At 50.5% G+C, this 17,529-nt stretch overlaps 2 protein-coding genes across 4 annotated transcripts; both read left to right on the forward strand.

Moving 5' to 3' along the window:
• Positions 1-5,867: 5,867 nt before the first annotated feature.
• On the forward strand, positions 5,868-10,379 carry AURKB (aurora kinase B; the record flags this gene model as incomplete). Of its 3 annotated transcripts, XM_082679542.1 has the most annotated exons (8): positions 5,868-5,915; positions 7,337-7,439; positions 7,549-7,603; positions 7,851-8,042; positions 8,343-8,481; positions 8,584-8,732; positions 9,649-9,823; positions 9,997-10,379. In XM_082679542.1, the coding sequence occupies 8 exons, from the start codon at positions 5,868-5,870 to the stop codon at positions 10,168-10,170; spliced, it is 1,035 nt and encodes a 344-aa protein (XP_082535668.1). In that variant the 3' UTR covers positions 10,171-10,379. The 3 variants fall into 3 exon arrangements, with proteins under 3 accessions (XP_082535668.1, XP_082535667.1, XP_082535669.1); XM_082679541.1 differs by lacking the exon at positions 7,549-7,603 and having other exon boundaries at positions 7,796-8,042; XM_082679543.1 differs by lacking the exons at positions 5,868-5,915; positions 7,337-7,439; positions 7,549-7,603; positions 7,851-8,042 and having other exon boundaries at positions 8,411-8,491.
• A 4,585-nt stretch (positions 10,380-14,964) lies between these two features.
• On the forward strand, positions 14,965-16,751 carry BORCS6 (BLOC-1 related complex subunit 6). The gene has a single exon (XM_082679784.1). It carries the CDS (start codon positions 14,989-14,991, stop codon positions 16,042-16,044), a length of 1,056 nt encoding a protein of 351 aa, XP_082535910.1. The 5' UTR covers positions 14,965-14,988; the 3' UTR covers positions 16,045-16,751.
• Positions 16,752-17,529: the final 778 nt, after the last annotated feature.

A 17,529-nucleotide genomic window follows, 5' to 3' on the forward strand; every position in this document is an offset into this window, starting at 1 on the left:
CCCAGAACAGGGCCCCTTTAAGGAGAAACAAAATAGTAATTTTCTCATTCTATCTTTCCTTATACATTAACAAAAATTTTATTCGAGTATAGTTGAGTTACAATGTCATCTTAGTTTCTGCTGTACAGCAAAGTGAATCACTGATATACATATACATATATTCCACTCTTTTTTAGATTCTTTTTCCATATAGGTCATTACAGAGTATTGAGTAGAGTTCCCTGCCCTATACAGTAGGTCCTTATTAGTTATCTGTTTCGTATATAGTATCGTGTATATGTCAATCCCCCTTCCCCCCCAACCATGTTTGTTTTCTACGTCTGTGACTCTATTTCTGTTTTGTAAGTAAGTTCTTTTGTATCATTTCTTTTAGATTCCACATATAAGTAACATCATATGATATTTATCTATTGCTGCACTTTTTTTTTTTTTTTTTGGTCACGCTGCCCAGCTTTCAGGATCTCATTTCCCTGACCAGGGATTGAACCCAGTCCAGGCAGTGAAAGTGCCGAATCCTAACCACTGGACTACCAGGGAACTGGGAGACTTACTTTTAACTAGTCTGTGTAAATTTTATCATGTTCATGTATATGTAAAAACCAATACATCAACAGAATGGATAAATCTCACAAACATAATGTTGAATGAGAAAAGTCAGGTGCCAGAGAATATATACTGTGTGATCCCATTTGCATAAAGGTAAAAACAGGCAAAACCAGTATGTGGGTTAGAAGTCAGGACAGTGGTTACTCTTGAGATGGGGGGGAGTGACTTGAAAAGAAGGCTGGGGGTCCTTCTGGGGTGCTGGTAATATTCTGTTTCTTGATCTGGGTGCTAGTTACCCAGAGGTGTTCAGTTTGTGAAAATTTGTCCAGCTGGACATTTTCCAGTATGTACACTTCAATAAAACATTTTACGATGCATCAGAAGTGTAGTGTAGAGGCTTCTTGTCCCGCCACATGGGCAGGGGCACTGTCCCTGCTGATCCAGTCCCTGAGGATGCACACATGGACCTGGAGGGGGCCTCAGGCCTCAATCTCAGTGGCAGGGATGTTTGGTCCAGGCCTGCAGTTTGTACCAAAGATGAACACTTGGGCTCTAATGGCCAAGAGCAAACCCCAGCGATGCTGTTTGACCTGGGAATGCTCAGGAGGAGTCTGGATGGAGGAGAGCAGCCAGGTCTTGATGCACCTACTCAGCTCATCAGCGTTGCCTCAGGTTTACCTTGAGGAGGACAACTTAGTGGGGAGACATGGGGAGTATTGGCTAGGCTCCTCCAACAAGGCCCTTCCAGAACCTTCTGAGTCTACTACTCCTCGTCCCTGGAAGGGGCTTATTGGCTGACGATGAGAATTCATGTCTTGAAATTTCTTTGTGGGGGAGGGGAGAGAGGGGAGAGGGGGAGGGGGGACTTCCCTGGTGGTCCAGTGGTTAAGGCTCCACGCTCCCAATTCAGGAGTACCGGGTTCGATCCCAGGTCAGGGAAATAGATCCCCTCATGCACGCTACAACTAAGACCCAGCATAAACAAGTAAATAAATTTCTTTGGGGGATATTCCATTATCAGAAATAAAAGGACTGACACGTGTGCCTCACACACATTACAGTATCCCAGCCATCCAGCCTGACCTTTGGAACACGCTACATTCTGACCCTTCCCAGTCACTGGAAAATTCAGCTCTGGGAGTAGAATAGTGACAATTGCCCCTCAAGGACACCTCTCAATGTTCCTTGGCCAGTAGCCAGAATCCCCAATCTAACAGGAACTGGGAGGCAAAAGCAAAGCAAGAGGAAAGAAGAAAAGAGTTAGACCTGGAGGAATTTGCTCATTTCCACCTTTATAAACTTGGGGAATCCCTGCGGGAGAGTGGATGCTGAGCTTGCCTCGCCGAAGAGAACAGGCCACAGTTTTGGATGGGGCTGCACTGGAGGTAGATTGCTGGTACTCAGCGTGGCCCGCAGACTGGCGCCACTTCATGAACTGTTGCTTTTATGTCCGAGATGAGTATAGAATTTGAGAGCTACGTATTTAAAAACTCTTACAGCATCTGTCAGAGTACTTTTATAAACGTTGGTTATAACCAAAAAAAAAAAAAAAAAAAGCGAGCTTGTTATTTATTTTTTTTTTGCGGTACGCGGGCCTCTCACTGCTGGGGCCTCTCCCGTTGCGGAGCACAGGCTCCAGATGCGCAGGCTCAGCGGCCATGGCTCACGGGCCCACCCGCTCCGCGGCATGTGGGATCTTCCCGGACCGGGGCACGAACCCGTATCCCCTGCATCGGCAGGCGGACTCTCAACCACTGCGCCACCAGGGAAGCCTGAGCTTGTTATTTTTATATTTTTTAGATTTCATTTTTCAAGGAACTCATTTTTATTGTATTTTATAAAAGTATCAATCTGTGATGGATTGGCAATAATTAAGGCTGGTTCTTCCCTATAGATCGTTTGAGGAGCACTGGGGTAAATAACAGAGATTTTGTTCACTAACTGGAACAGGCAGCTGATAGTTGCCTAGCTGCTAGAACAGATAGGTTTTGTTTTGCTTTGTTTTTTTGTGAATAATACAAATCTCAATTTTATGCTGGCCCATCAACTATTCCTGAAAGGCCAAATGTCTTCCGACATAATGTGCAAGTGGGAATTTAAAGACTCCGGGGGACAGAGATACTGTGTGGGATCTAACAGGCATATCCCACCCATGCACTGTGTCCCTGACAGGCTCTAGAAAAGTCTCCCTTCACTAGATTATGAGGCATAAAGTATACTGCAAGCGACAGGATTTTTATAAAGATCTTCATTAGCTAGTCACTCTATGCCAAATATGTTGATAAAGGCACTGAAATCGAAATGGGCTCCTTGATCTTGGGAAGCAGGGTTGGGCTGACCCTGAGTGAAAACAGCACTGTACCTCCAGTGGCACATGCCTATTTCTACCACCACACCCCCGATCTGCTTTAACTGTAGGGGCTGGAAGAGATACTCACAGTTACCAGCCTCCTTTGCAGTACTCATGTGACACAGTTCTAGGCAAGGAGATATCTACTGGGAACTTTTTTTTGGGGAGGGCTGCTCCTTGGGGCTTGTGGGGATCTTACTTCCCTGACCAGGGATCAGACAGGGTCCCCTGACAGTGAAAGCACCGAGTCCTAACCACTGGGCCGCCAGGGAATTCCCATATTGGGAACTTTTAGAAAGCCTTCTGATTTTCCTGATAAAAGAGACAGAGACTGTTGGAATCCATCTTGCAATGGGAAAATGTTAAGAGAATCACGGAGAGGCCAATCCAGACCTCTAACATTGTTCAGTTCCTGAGCCAAACTATCTACTTTCTGATTTCTTGTTATGTAAGAGAAAATAGATGTCTACTGTTTATGCCAGTGTTAACTGAGTTTCCTGTTACTTGCAGCCAAAAGCATTGTGAACTGATCTAGAAACCCATTAGGACTTATTTCATTTACATCGGGGTGAATCATATGAAATTGGTATTTTCTGTAGGTCAGAATGATTGACTGTCAGTAGTTTTGCATCATTCAACCCAAATGACTACAAACACTCTAGGTCTGTAGATGTGTGTCAGTTAGTATGCTTTTAACAGCAAATAACAGAACTCTTAACTCAATGCATTAGAGAAGGAAACCTGTTGGGTCATGGAAGGAAATGGCTGAAATAGGCATCCAGACGTTCAACATTGTCATCAAGTTCTCGGGTTCTTCCCAGGCCTCTCTTCTGCCTTCTACAATGTCAGCTTCGTACTCAGCCTGCTCCCTGCAGGAGCACCCCCACCAGCAATGCAGGCTATGTGCTTTCTTGCCCAGTTCCAGCAGGAGAAAAGGAGCTTCTGTCCAGCATTCTGGGCAAGAATCCTAAAATTCCCACTAACTGACTCACTAAGGTCACATGCTTATCCCTGAACCAGTGACCATGATCCCAGAATAAAGGGTGTTGACTGGTGTAAATCAGACAGGGTCCACTCCTGGACCTGGGATGGGGTCAGCTTCCCTCTCAGACCCACAAAACTCTAGTTGCTTTCAGGAAGTGGGAATCGCTGGGAGAATGGATGCTGGCTAGATAACCACAAAGTCCTCTACAACGTGTCTCCATCAAGTTAGCGATTTGGGGCTGGCAGCAACAGAAACCAACAACACAGAATGGGGAGACAGGTGGTTCCCTAAAGCGAAGTTAGAGTCTTATTATTAGAAGAAAGATGAAGGGTGCTGGACAGGCAGTATTTACAAATATCCACTAGTTATTTCATAGAAGGTCCCAAAATCTATTTATTTAACCCAATAATGAAATTTGGCGTTGGTAAGAGCAGAGAAGGGAGTGCGGCAAGAAGGAGAAAAGTGAGAGTGGGTCCAAGCAATTTGGCCTCGGTTGGGGGACCTGCAGAGAAAGGTCCTCTGGTAGAAAATTCTTATTAGGAATATGAGTAAAAGACTCAAAGAACAAAATAATAATGACATAAGAATAAACGCACATGGACTCCCCTGGTGGTGCAGTGGTTAAGCATCTGCCTGCCAATGAAGAGGACACAGGTTCGAGCCCTGGCCGGGGAAGATCCCACGTGCCCCGGAGCAACTAAGTCCATGCGCCATAACTACTGAGTCTGCGCTCTAGAGCCCACGAGTCACAACTACTGAAGCCGGTGCCTAGAGCCCGTGCTTCTCAACAAGAGAAGCCACCACAATGAGAAGGCTGCGCACCAGAAAGACCCGATGCAGCCAAAAAAACAACCCCCCCCCACAACATTGTAAATCAACTGTATTTCAATAAGGTATTTAAAACTTAAAATAATAATAATAATAACAATAATAATAGGGCTTCCCTGGTGGCGCAGTGGTTGAGAGTCCGCCTGCCGATACAGGGGACACGGGTTCGTGCCCCGGTCCGGGAAGATCCCACATGCCGCGGAGCGGCTGGGCCCGTGAGCCATGGCCGCTGAGCCTGCGCGTCCGGAACCTGTGCTCCGCAACGGGAGAGGCCACAACAGTGAGAGGCCGGCGTACCGAAAAAAATAAAATAAAAAAAAAAGAAACACACGTGCAAACGAACAAGCAATAAAACTTGAATAGAGAATCTGACTTAGTATATCAAAGGTAGCATTTAAATTCCCTTGGGAATGGTGCAGTTTGTTTAACAAATGATGCCGGCATAACTGGCTCTCTGACAAAAAACAAAGTTAAACCCTAGTTCATACAAGGATAAATTCCAGATATATCGATGACTTAAATTTTAAAAACAAAACAAAACAACAAAAAAAACCCATGAGACTATTTCGGGGGTCGAGGGAAACTTTCCTAAGCCGGAACCCGAGCTGCTCCGGCGCTCGCATTCCACCTTTTCCATTGGGCCCCTAGGGCTACGTAATGGGACACCCATCCAATGAGGACTGGGCATGGGCGGCGCGCTCAGCCAATGGGGCCAGGGCGGGAGATTTGAAAGGACCTCTGCGTGGGCGCGGCCGGGAAGGTTCAGTTGTTTCCCAGCCGCCAGGGAGGTGGCTGTGCCGCCGGCTCCAGGTGAGCTGTCCTCCTTTCGGGGGCCTTGCGCCGGGAGAGGTCAGGTGATCCGGCAGGTCGGGGGGTCCGTTGGGCGGGCCCGCACGCACTCTGCCGGGCTGCTGGTTGCTCTAAAGTGGAGAGAGGGTCCTGGAAAGGGGTGAGGCCGGTAGCAGGGCTGGGGCAGCGAGGCGAGCTCCGGGATGCGCCCTGATGAGGCCAGCTTGTAAACCTGCTCCCTTTCACCAGCCCCAGACAAGCGCTTCCGGCTAGATCTGTCCGACCCCTCACTCTCTCTCTCCTTTTTTTCTGCTTCTCATGGCTCTGCTTCTCTTCTCTGCCCAGTTCCCTCCCCCTTCCCTTCTAAGGATGGCCCAGAAGGAGAACGCCTACCCCTGGCCCTACGGCAGGCAGACGGTAAGGGCTTTCCCACTTCCCCTCCCCCCACCCGCGTGGCGAGGTCCCGCTTGCAGATTTGAGGTCCTGCAGAGGGCGATCCTCTTACCACTTTCTTCCCGGCTTTGCACTAGTTTATGGGTCCCAGTCTGGTCACTTGTAGCCACATCCTATCAGGTGCTGCCAACTTGAGTTTGACCAGCCTGTGAGGACCTCTGCAGAGCTGAGCCTATTTGTCACATCCAGATGACATCTGGGACTGAGCAGGCAGGGTCTGGCCTTTTGGCCATGATTCCCAACCCTTGTCCTGAAAAAATAGGCTAGGCAGAAAATAGAAATAGACTCTGGAAGGATTTAGATACGTTTATAAGTTTAAAAGGTCCAGGACAAGTCTAAATTAAGAATTTAGAATTTATTTTAATGACTGGTGTGAAGTAAGCATTCAATGGCTTTATTTTCCAGTTGTCCCAACACCTTTCACTGAAGAGTCTACCCTCTCATTTGAAATGCTACCTTTGTTACATATATTAAATTCCCACATATATGTGGATCTATTTCTGCACTCTATTTTGTTCAACTTGCTTATTTGTAAATTCCATGCTAATATCACTGTTTGCAAACAGGTCTGTAGGGGCACTGAGGCTTTCTTCCTCTCTTGGCTAAAGAAGAAAGAAGGGGCCCTGCATGGGCTTTGCTCTCTGTTTGCGGGGCTTGAGTATCCTGGGGGGGGGTCCGTATGTCCCCTTGTCCACCAGCTGCCTCCCTGGTGAATCTCTGAATGAGGCTGTCAATAGTGGAGGCTGAATGAGAAAACATTGTCATGCCCACACTGGTCACTCCTAAAAGAAAGGGGTGTATAATACTCAGAAGTTGAAAGTGAAAAGTGGTCCAGGGCCGTTAGAGTAGCCCTCAGTGTCCTAAAGCCTGTTGTGGCAAAGGGGTAAATACTGAGATTTGCTGAACACTCAAGGCCACAAGGACCTTATCTGAGACTTAACAGACTGAGCTTAGGGGACCATGAGAATACCGCTGTGCTAAAGCTCCTTGAATTTTGTGTGTTCATTACCCCAGCCTGTACTGCCCCCTGGGGTGGGGCACTGGGTAAAGGAGTGGTGTTATGGACAAGACTTTGAAGGTTGGACAGCCTTGGGCCTGAGAATGTGGAGTGGGCCAGGGCCAAAGAGGTGAGAGGTTAGGTGTGAGGGTAAGTCCCTATCTTAGGCTGACTTAGGTTGTTTATTAATAACTCATTTTCTGTGGGGCTCTGAGCAGAGTCTTCGGGCTGAGTAGGAAAATTGTGGTCTCAGTGTTCCTCTTTGAACTGGGGATTGGGTAGGTGGGTGGGTGGCTTTATAGCAAGTCCTGAAATGCTGCTTGTAGCACATTCCAACCCGGTCACTGGGATAAAGGCACTCTCAGAGCTCCCCCCTGGTCCTTCTCAGGCTCAGTCTGGCCTGAACACCCTGCCCCAGAGAGTCCTCCGGAAGGAGCCTGTCACCCCCTCTGCGCTTGTCCTCATGAGCCGCTCCAATGCCCAGCCCACAGGTAACTAGGACAAGGGGAGGGCATCGACCTGAGGGGACTAGGGTCTGGGAAAGGTGGATGGGGATGAAAATGTCAAAGGATGGCCTCAATTTCCCTGTTCTTTCCTTAGCTGCCCCTCTCCAGAAGGTGGTGGAGAACAACAGTCGGACCCCAAACTTCTCAATGTAAGCGCCCCAAGCCTTGGGGTGGCAAGAGAGGGGGAGGGACAGTGAACAGGTAGGAAATGGGGGAGGTAGAAGGTAAGGGCAGGAGGAGTAGGGAGGCAAGAAAGCCTGATCCATCCTCAGCTCCCCTGGAAGAGAAACAGGGCTGCGGGCAGGATGGGCTGAGGTGCAGGGAGAAGGCAAACGCCTCAGGGGACCGACTAACCGGTACTCAGCTGCCTACCACCCCCCACCCCCCCTCCAGCAGGCGTTCCTTCACAATCGACGACTTTGAGATTGGGCGTCCTCTGGGCAAAGGCAAGTTTGGAAATGTGTACTTGGCTCGGGAGAAGAAAAGCCATTTCATCGTGGCGCTCAAAGTCCTCTTCAAGTCTCAGATAGAGAAGGAGGGTGTGGAGCACCAGCTGCGCAGGGAGATCGAAATCCAGGCCCATCTGCAGTACGCGGCAGCGCCCTTCGAGCCACAGTACCCCTGGCGCCTCAACCCCCTGCTCCTCTTTCAATCCCACCACATCCGGACTGTCTTCTCTGCAGCTGTGGTCAGGCAGCCCCAAGGAGCTCTCAGTCCTGGCCAGAGCCTTGAACCCAGAGAGCTGCGTCCAGTTCCCCCTTAGCACCGCCAGCCTGGTGTCCCCTGCCTGGCCCAAGCCTGACCCAGTTTGCTGCAGTGGGACCTGTCATCTTTCCCATTTCCTTATGCCAGGATACAGCCTGATGCTTCCTCTGTCTCCTCTCCCAGGCATCCCAACATCTTGCGTCTCTACAACTATTTCTATGACCGGCGAAGGATCTACTTGATTCTGGAGTATGCCCCCCGGGGGGAGCTCTACAAGGAGCTGCAGAAAAGCCACACTTTTGACGAGCAGCGAACAGCCACGGTCGGGGCGGGTGGGCACCTGGGGCACCGGCTGGAGGCTGGGGGGACGCTGCTTGCAGCCCGGGGTCTATCCTTGTCTGACTGCCTGTCGTTGGCCCCCCAGATTATGGAGGAGCTGGCGGATGCTCTGATATACTGCCACGGGAAGAAAGTGATTCACAGAGACATAAAGCCGGAGAATCTGCTCTTGGGGCTCCAGGGAGAGCTGAAGATTGCTGACTTCGGCTGGTCTGTGCACGCCCCCTCCCTGAGGTATGGTGGGCCAGGAGGCCGGCCCTGGGGGTGAGGCTGGGGCATTCAAAGTAAAACCACTCCAGATCTTGTTACCCAGAGACATTCTGGGTGGTTCTTATGTAAATATACAGACACAGCAATATCTTTACAAAAATAGGAGACTCTCTGGGAACTCCCTGGTGGTCCAATGGTTAGGACTCCGCGCTGTCACTGTTTTGGCCCGGAGTTCAGTCCCTGGTTGGGGAACTAAGATCCTGCCAGCCACGCGGTGTGGCCAAAAAGAAAAAAACCAAAACAGGAGACTCAGTTTTGCCACCCAGGTTTCTCACTTGAAATATATTGGGACCTTCTTGCCATATCACTGAGAATACGCCCACGTCTCTCTTTTTTTTTTTTTTTTTTTTTTTTTTTTTTGCGGTACGCGGGCCTCTCACTGCTGTGGGCTCTCCCGCTGCGGAGCACAGGCTCCGGACGCGCAGGCTCCGCGGCATGTGGGATCTTCGCGGACCGGGGCACGAACCCGCGTCCCCTGCATCGGCAGGCGGACTCCCAACCACTGCGCCACCAGGGAAGCCCCCACGTCACTTTTAATGCCTTCATAATAGTGCATAGTAGAGATGTCACCTGATTAATGTAAGCAGGATGTGCTTGATGGACATTTGAGATTTTTCCTTTAATTCTAAGGTGAACATTGCCCTCATATCTGATTATTTTAACACACAGCCCTCAGTGTGGAAACGCAGAGGCAGTGTGTAAGCCCACCTCTGGGGCTTTAGTGTATGTCTTCGCCCCACTCCTACCCCAAAGGCTCCGTCAGAGCCTGGTTGGAACACTCCCCTGGCACATCCTGGGGTCTCTGGGCTCCCTGTCAAGCTTCAGGGAAAGGAGAGAAGGTCTGGACCTGGGATCCCTGCCCACTCACCCCCACCTCCAGGAGGAAGACAATGTGTGGCACCCTGGACTACCTGCCCCCAGAGATGATCGAGGGGCGCACGCACAACGAGAAGGTGGATCTGTGGTGCATCGGAGTGCTCTGCTACGAGCTGCTTGTGGGAAACCCCCCCTTCGAGAGTGCTTCCCACAACGAGACGTATCGGCGCATCGTCAAGGTGGGAGGCTAGCCCCGGGTGTGTGGTTGGGGTCTGTGCTGGCCCAGGGGCCAGGGGCAGGGAGTGGGCATATCGTGGTTGTGGGGCTTACGTCACTCGCCAAATAAGATGGGCAGTGAAGGGAAAGCAGCCAGGATGAAAGCTGGGGCCCTCCTTCTCCTTTACCTCTGCAGGTGGACCTGAAGATCCCCCCTTCCATGCCTGCAGGAGCCCAGGACCTTATCTCCAAGCTGCTCAAGCATAACCCCTCAGAACGCCTGCCACTGGCTCAGGTCGCAGCCCACCCTTGGGTCCGGGCCCACTCCCGGAGGGTGCTGCCCCCCTCTGCCCTTCAGTCTGTCCCCTGAACTGTCCCTGTTATTTTCTCAGTTGTGTCTGTATGTCTGTGTATGTGTAGTTAGGAGAAGGGGTCCCTGGCCTGTTCCCGCATCTGTCTTCTACCTCCTCTTTATCTAATAAAGGCTGAAGCTTTTTGTACTGATGAGTGTAGATGTTTACAGGCAGAAATTGCTGTGAAGGAAGCTGTCACCTGTGGGGAGGAGGCGGGGGAGTTGCCCATGCCGGGTGCCAGGACTGGCATTGCATCACTGCCCCTGGGAGCACCCTGCCCTCTCAGCTCTAACCCCCACCTGGTCAGCTCCACCCCACCCCCAAGTCTTTTCTTTCCCCTGCTCTGACTCCCAGACCTGGGGATGCTGGGGGCTTCAGCTCCACTCTGCTACGCCTGCACGCCAGCCATCTCTGCCCACCTTCTCTTACTACTTGCTCTTAGTTGACCTCTATTCTTTCCCTCTTCTGGTTCACTCCTGCCGACCCGGGAGCAATTGAACATTGTTGTACCCAGAAGTTGTTTGTTTTTCCGCTTTGATGAGGCTCTAGCACAGGAGTGAATAGAAGCAGTCATTGGTTCCTAACCTAAGGTTTAAGGTTTCACTGCTAGATACATGATGCTTGCTGTAGATTTTTAATACATGTCCTTTATCAGGTTGAGGAAGGCCTGGTCACTTCCTAGTTTGCTAAGGGTTTGGGCGTTTGTTTCGGGGTCAGCCGCAACAGCATGCGGGATCTTAGTTCCACGACCAGGGATCGAACCCGCGCCCCCTGCAGTGGAAGCGTGGAGTCTGTTGGGGTTTTTCTGAATCAAAAATAGGTGTTGACTTTCACCTAATGCTTTTTCTGCATCTGTTGATTATTTGCTCTTTTAAGCCATGTGGTGAAGAACATCAATAAATGTTTTTATTTTCATCTCAGTTACTCATGCTATATTCAATTCCTAGGGTTGCTGTAACAAATTACCACAAACTCGGTGGTTTAAAACAGCAGAAATGTATTCTCTGACACTTCTGGAGGCCAGGAGTCCACAATCAAGTTGTCTGCAATGCCATGCTCCCCTCAAAGGCTCTAGGGGAAAGTCCTCCCTTGCCTCTTCCAGCTTCAGGTGACTCTGGGCACTTCGTGGCTTGTGGCTGCATCACTCCAGTCTCTTGCTTGTGTCTTCACACAGCCTTCCTGTCTTCTCTCTTTTCTCCTCTGTGTCTTATAAGAACACTAGTCATTTGATTTATGGCTCACCCAGATAATCCAGGATAATATTGTCTCACGATCCTTAATTACATCTGCAAAGACCCTTTTTTCCAAAAAAACATCGCATTCATAGGTTCCAGAGGTTAAGACACAGACATATCTTTTTTGGGGCTACCATGCAGCCCACTACATATGCCCATAGATTAAAACAACTGAACGATGTTATAAGGCTTAAAAAAAGCCCAAAAAAACCCTAGAGTCTGCCCATTTCTCTCTCCCCACAGACAGCCTATTCCAAATCCTTTTATGGGTTTGTTTTGTTTTTGGTGTTTACCGTGTATTTCCAAATCACAGGCTTCTGTTGCTACTTCTTAAGTTTTCAGTTTTAGGCTCTATCTATTGTTTTCCTGCTACAAAATGTACAGGTTTCATTCTTTCACTCCACTGCCACCATACACATGTGCATTTTCTGTCCCTACATCCTTCTGATGTAGTTATATCAAAATTTTGGTTAGATTTATTCGTTTGACAATAGTTATTGAGTGCTTTCCACAGTCCAGGCACTGTTCTAGAGGCAGGGGAGTGAATAAATAAGAAAGAAAAAAAAAAAAATCCTCTGAGCTCAGGAAGGTTGCAAATCTAGAGGATCAATGTCAGTATCCAGTGTGTATGTTATGACCATGAGATGCCAGCCAAGCTGTCTCATGACATTCTATACCTTTCTTTTGGAATAGATGCCCCTGAAGTCAATAGCCTGTGTTATTTTCTTAGCCCCTCTGAACAGATCACACCTCCAAATTCTCCCCCAGCCTGAGCACTTAAAGTTATCAACATTCATCAGTTGGGCCTTCATTGCATCATATGGGCCTGAGATGGAGTATGAAAGGTAAAAAAAAGCCCATTCTTAGCTCATAGGCCATATAAAAATGGGTGGAGAGCTGGATTTAGCCCACAGGCCATATTTTGCTGACCCCTAATGTAGTGGACACTGTTTTGCTCCCCCATAGCCCCTCCTCCGTCCTCCATTGTGTCGCTGCTACTTCAGTTTGGAGGGAACTGACCCACCTCTAGCTCCAGGAGGGGCATAATTGTTCTAACCTAATCAGTCAATTCTTCAATCACCTTGCCAGAGTGATTGCTTCCAAATCCTAAGTCAATAAGACATGGTATCACCCTGACCAAAGTGACTAAATTGGGCATGTGAACCAGTTTAGGCCAAGGAGATGTGACGAGAGATTAACTGGGGCTCCTGGGAAAGATGCATCGGAAGCTAGTCCTTCCTCCCCTTCTGGAAGGTATGGGAGTATATCAGCCAGGGCTTCTGGTTGCATGCAACAGAAAACAATTCAGTTTCATTTAAGCTGAAACAGACCTTATTATGAGCATCCTGGGTAATTCATGGAATCTCTAAAAGGACTAGGCTTGGAGTCTACACAGTCAGGAAAAATTCCACTGCAGAAGTGGTCCAGTAGACCATGGTGGAGGCTGAGCCATGTGCTAGGGAATCTGGGAAAGTGACTGCTTGGTATTCCAGCTTTTGTAGTGGGAGATGGGCTCTGCCTAATGAGGTGGGAGAGTCCTCAAACACTGGGATTCAGATCCTGGGAGGCCCAAGAGAATGACAAACGATCGCAGTTATGGACTGAATATTTTTGTCTCTCCAAAAATTCATATTTGAAGTTGAAGCCCCAACTCCCAATGTGATGGTATTTGGAGATGGGACCTTTGGAGGTAATTAAGTTTAGATGAGGTCATGAGGGTGGGGTCCTCATGATGGGATTGGTGTCTTTATAAGAAAAGGCCAGAAAGCTAGCTCTCTCTCTCCATCATATAAGGAGACAAGAAGGTGGCCGTCTGCTAGCCAGGAAGAGAGACCTCACCAGGAGCAGAATCAGCTGTCACCTTGGACTTACAGCCTCCAGAACTGGGAGAAAAAAAAATAGATTTTGTTAAGACACCCAGTTTATGATATTTTTTTATAGCAGTTCAAGCAGACAACTATAATTCCCAAAGAATGACAAATGACATAGTGCCACCATGAGGAAGCCCACTTGGGATAAAGCTACTCCCTTGGGAAGAAACCAGGCCCTTTATGACAGTGTTAGGGCACTGAATGCAGGCTTCTCTGACACCTTAAGACCATTATTGTATGACAATAAATTCCCCTTGTTTTTGTTTGTTTGCTTTTGTTGATTCAACTTGTGTTTTCTGTCACCTGCAGAATACAGAGCATCTGCTTGCTGAGGAGTAAAAGGAAGACAAGGACGGGGGTGTCATTCCCAAAGAGAGGGGGAGAAGATTACAGTAGACCATTGGTCTCATGCTGTATTAGTCAGGGCTCTGGGTGCAAGTGATAGAAACACATCTTGAATGAGTTCAAGCCAGAAAGGGGAAATTAATGGCCTAGGGTCATTTAATTAATAAATATTTACTGAGCACCTACTATACGCTAGGTACTGTTCTAAGCACTGGGGCTACAAATGAGAACAAAACCGACATAAAGTCTTACCCTCATGGCACTTACATGAGCAAGTAAGCAAAATGTATAGTATGTCAGATGGTGATAAGTGCTCCGGAGAAGAGGTAGAGAAGGAAGATGGGGAATTGCTGGAGAAAGTGGTTGAAATTTTAAACAGACTGTAAGGGGAGGCCTCACTGAAAAGATAACATTTGAATAAGGACCTGAAGGAGAGAAGGGAAGGAGGAATATCCAAGGTGAAAATTTTTCTTGGTAGACCCAGCCTCAAAAAAAGGGGAGGGCGGGAGGGGAGTTGCAAGAGCAAGTGTAAAGCCCTGAGGGGGCAGCATGTCTGTCTTGTCACAGGAGCTGTGAGGAGGCCAGGGCGGCTACAGCAGGACCAGTGAGGGGAAGAGAAGGAAGAGATGAGATCAGAATGGTACCAGGGCTCTGAACTTCAGGGCCATTAATTTATTGAATATTTTACGTAGTGGCAAAATCACATACCATCCTCCAAGAGGAGAGAGACTCAGACCTGGAGGGGACAGGAGACAGAGAACAGAGTGCCAAATACACAGGAAAGCCCTTAAAAGCCCGCTTCGCTGTCCACTGTGAGTCGTTCTGGGCAATTCATCTGCTCGGTCTGTTAGCCGAGGACGATGGAACGAACCATTCAAGCTCTGCTGAGAATTCTGGTTTCATCCTTCCTGATCAAATAGTTGCGGTTGAATCCCGACGGTCCAAGCAGGATATACTACTTCCATCCCCAAAACCTCCTAGGAACCCCAATTCTGGTCCGCACTATAAGTGTTTGTTAAGCAGCAATTGTGGGCGTGACAATTGTGGGCGGAAAGAGCCCTAGCCCCGCCCCCGGAGGACTCCGTTATTTCAGGATCTTCACCTTTAAGATCTGCCCCCTCAACTTTTTGAAAGGGCGGGGCGACGAGCGTAGCTGTCACCTCCTTCTTTCCACCCCGCTGGTTCTCACGTGCGTTCAGTCGTTCAATAACAGCTCCTCTCCTGGGACTTCCTGGTTGCCGGGACCAATCAGAGTGTTCTTCCCGTCCTGACCATTGTGAGCCCAAGGCCAATCGGTGCGCCTCTACAACGCCCCTTAAAGGCGCCGCCAACGCCTCCTGAGCCGGGGCGAACCAATTCCTTGGCTCCTGCCCCCAACTGCAGTATGGAGTCGCCCCGGGGGCGGCCTGGGCCCAAAGCAGGCCTTCTAGCTCTGGGGGAACAGCAAGCCGCGATCTTCGGCGGCGGCCCGGGCCGAACGGCCTCTGAGCCGCCCTCAGGCCTTCGGTTGTCCGAGGAGGAAGAGGCCGAGAACGTTGGGGGCGCGAGCCGCCTCCCCAGGGCGTCCCCGAAGACTTCGAGCTGCAGCTTCGTCCACCCGCCAGAATGGGAGGCTCCGGAGGAAGAGCCGGGCCGCGGAGGGACGCCTTCTGGGGCAGGGAGCAACCGGGGGGCGCCGGGTCCCGAAAACGACCCGTATGCGTCCTCCCGGCGCAAGGACCCTGAGGACAGGCCTGCATCCGAGGGCGTCTGCCGTCGAGGGAGCCCTGGAGGCGGCGGGTTGGATGTTGAGCAGGAGAAGGAAGACGACGACGAGGCGGCGGCAGCCAGCAGGGCTGGCCGTTCCTTCTCCAGCCGCCTTCAGGACAGTCGCAGCCTGGACGGGTTGAGCGGGGCGTGCGGCGGCGCCGGGTCCTCAGGGGGTGCAGAGTGTGGCGCGGGCGGCGGGCGGCGCGCCACTATATCCAGCCCCCTGGAGCTCGAGGGCACGGTGAGCCGCCACGGCGACCTCACCCACTTTGTCGCCAACAACCTGCAACTTAAGATCCGCCTGAGCGGCGCCCCTCAACCCCCGCCCCCTGCCCCTGCGCGGCCCTGTTCGGCGCCCCCACCCACTCCGGCCATTCCTCCCATCGACCCCGACGTGCTGCGGGACCTGGAGAGGCTGAGTCGGGAGCTGGGCGGCAGGGTGGACCGTCTGCTTCGCGGGCTGGGTGGTGCGGTGCAGGAGCTGACAGCGCTGAGCGTGGGCTGCATCCAGACCTACCGTGATGCCGTGGACTCCCTAGGCGAAGCTGTGGACATGAGCATCAAGGGCATGTACACCCTGCTGGCACGCTGTGAGGAGCTGGAGAGGGCTCTGCAGCCAGTTCAGGGACTGGCGCGCCAAGTCCGGGATATCCGACGCACCCTGGAGGTGTTGGAGGCCCTGTGCAAGTGACCGGGAGGGCAGGAGAGGCCTGGCAACGCCAGGGTCCAGCAGGATCCTAAGGACTCTTCAGGGAGCCCTGGTGGGACCTGCCCGCTGAGGGGAGGCCTATATATTGGAGGCTCTTCCAGATACATTTAGTAGGCCCGCGACCACTACCTGGGCCTTATGCAGGTGTACACGGGGAAGTTCTAAAGCCTCTCCTGGTGGGTGGGGTTGATGCTCTGCTTCTATTCAGTTGGCCATCTGCAGCTACCTTGTTCTCCCAACTCTCTTCCCTAGTTAGAGCACCATCTCTGGGAAGCCAGGGCTTTAGGTCTGGGCTTGGGAGACATGACTGCCATATGTTCTCAAGAAAGGAGAACAGGGGAGGCTCCAGCCCCACTGTGGCCACCCTGACCTCCAGTGGTCACATCTCAGGTGCCAGGGGCTGTGGGAGCTTGAGCCACAAGCTTGGCCACACACCATGCAGACAAGGATGCACACTTGCAGATGGATAACCCCCTGCTTCTGCCCTCTGGCCCCCTGCCCTCGCACTTCCCCAGCCATAACCTGGGTGGAGCTAGAAGGAATGTATTGCATGGTAGAGGGGGTGAGTTGGGAGGGGTCTCACTGCTCTCAGGGTTCAGACAGAATTGTTGCTGGGTTTGAAGCCCACCTGTTGTGGAGTGTTCTAATCAGTTTTGGCTTTCTGAGTTTTTGTGGAATTAAAGTGCTGCTGCTGCTAAGGGTGAGACTCTGTCTGTGTGGGGTTAAGGGATTGATGAGCCAAAGGTATGGGCATGAAGGTCAGTCTTTCCGTGGAGTTTTCTTGGGGCCGGTGCTGCGAGTGGGGTGGGGGTCCCAGGCCACATGGGGAAGGATATGGTTCCTGCTCCTGAACAGCAGAACGGAGGGGAAATGTAAGACACAGATCTGGGCTCAGAGACCCAGTAAAAGCAGAATCAGAAGCAAGGTGATCCAGAAGAGAAAGGGAAAGGGTCGTCTTCTCAGTTCCTGGGCAAACTGGACATCTTGGCTCTGGAAAGAGTGGAAACACTTGCTAACTCCTTTCTTGACCCCATTTCTCACACTCTGCTGATCAGTGCCATATGTATGGTCTGAAACAATCTTTGTTACAATCCCGGACAGCCTTCCATTTACCGTCATATAGTAAATTCCAGGAGCCCCCCGTATGGTCAGGAGATTTGGAAACAGAGATCACAGAAAGAGATCCAGTTTCCTTAAACTTTTCTGCTCTCTCAAGACACTACGACTCGGAAAGAATTTAAGCACGTTTCTCTTTGGGGTGTGAAAAGTTCCGGTATTAGAAATGCTCCACAAGCCTTCCCTAAGCAACAAGAAATTAGCAGTACACATTTTTAAAATGTTACGTTACTGGCCCGTACGGGGATCGAACCCGCGACCTTGGCGTTATTAGCACCACGCTCTAACCAACTGAGCTAACCGGCCAGCTGACAGGGGCCTCGAAAAAATGAATCTATGTAAAATACAAAT

Source organism: Grampus griseus (assembly GCF_964374135.1).
Source record: "Grampus griseus genome assembly, chromosome: 20".
Classification (NCBI taxonomy): Eukaryota; Metazoa; Chordata; class Mammalia; order Artiodactyla; family Delphinidae; genus Grampus; species Grampus griseus.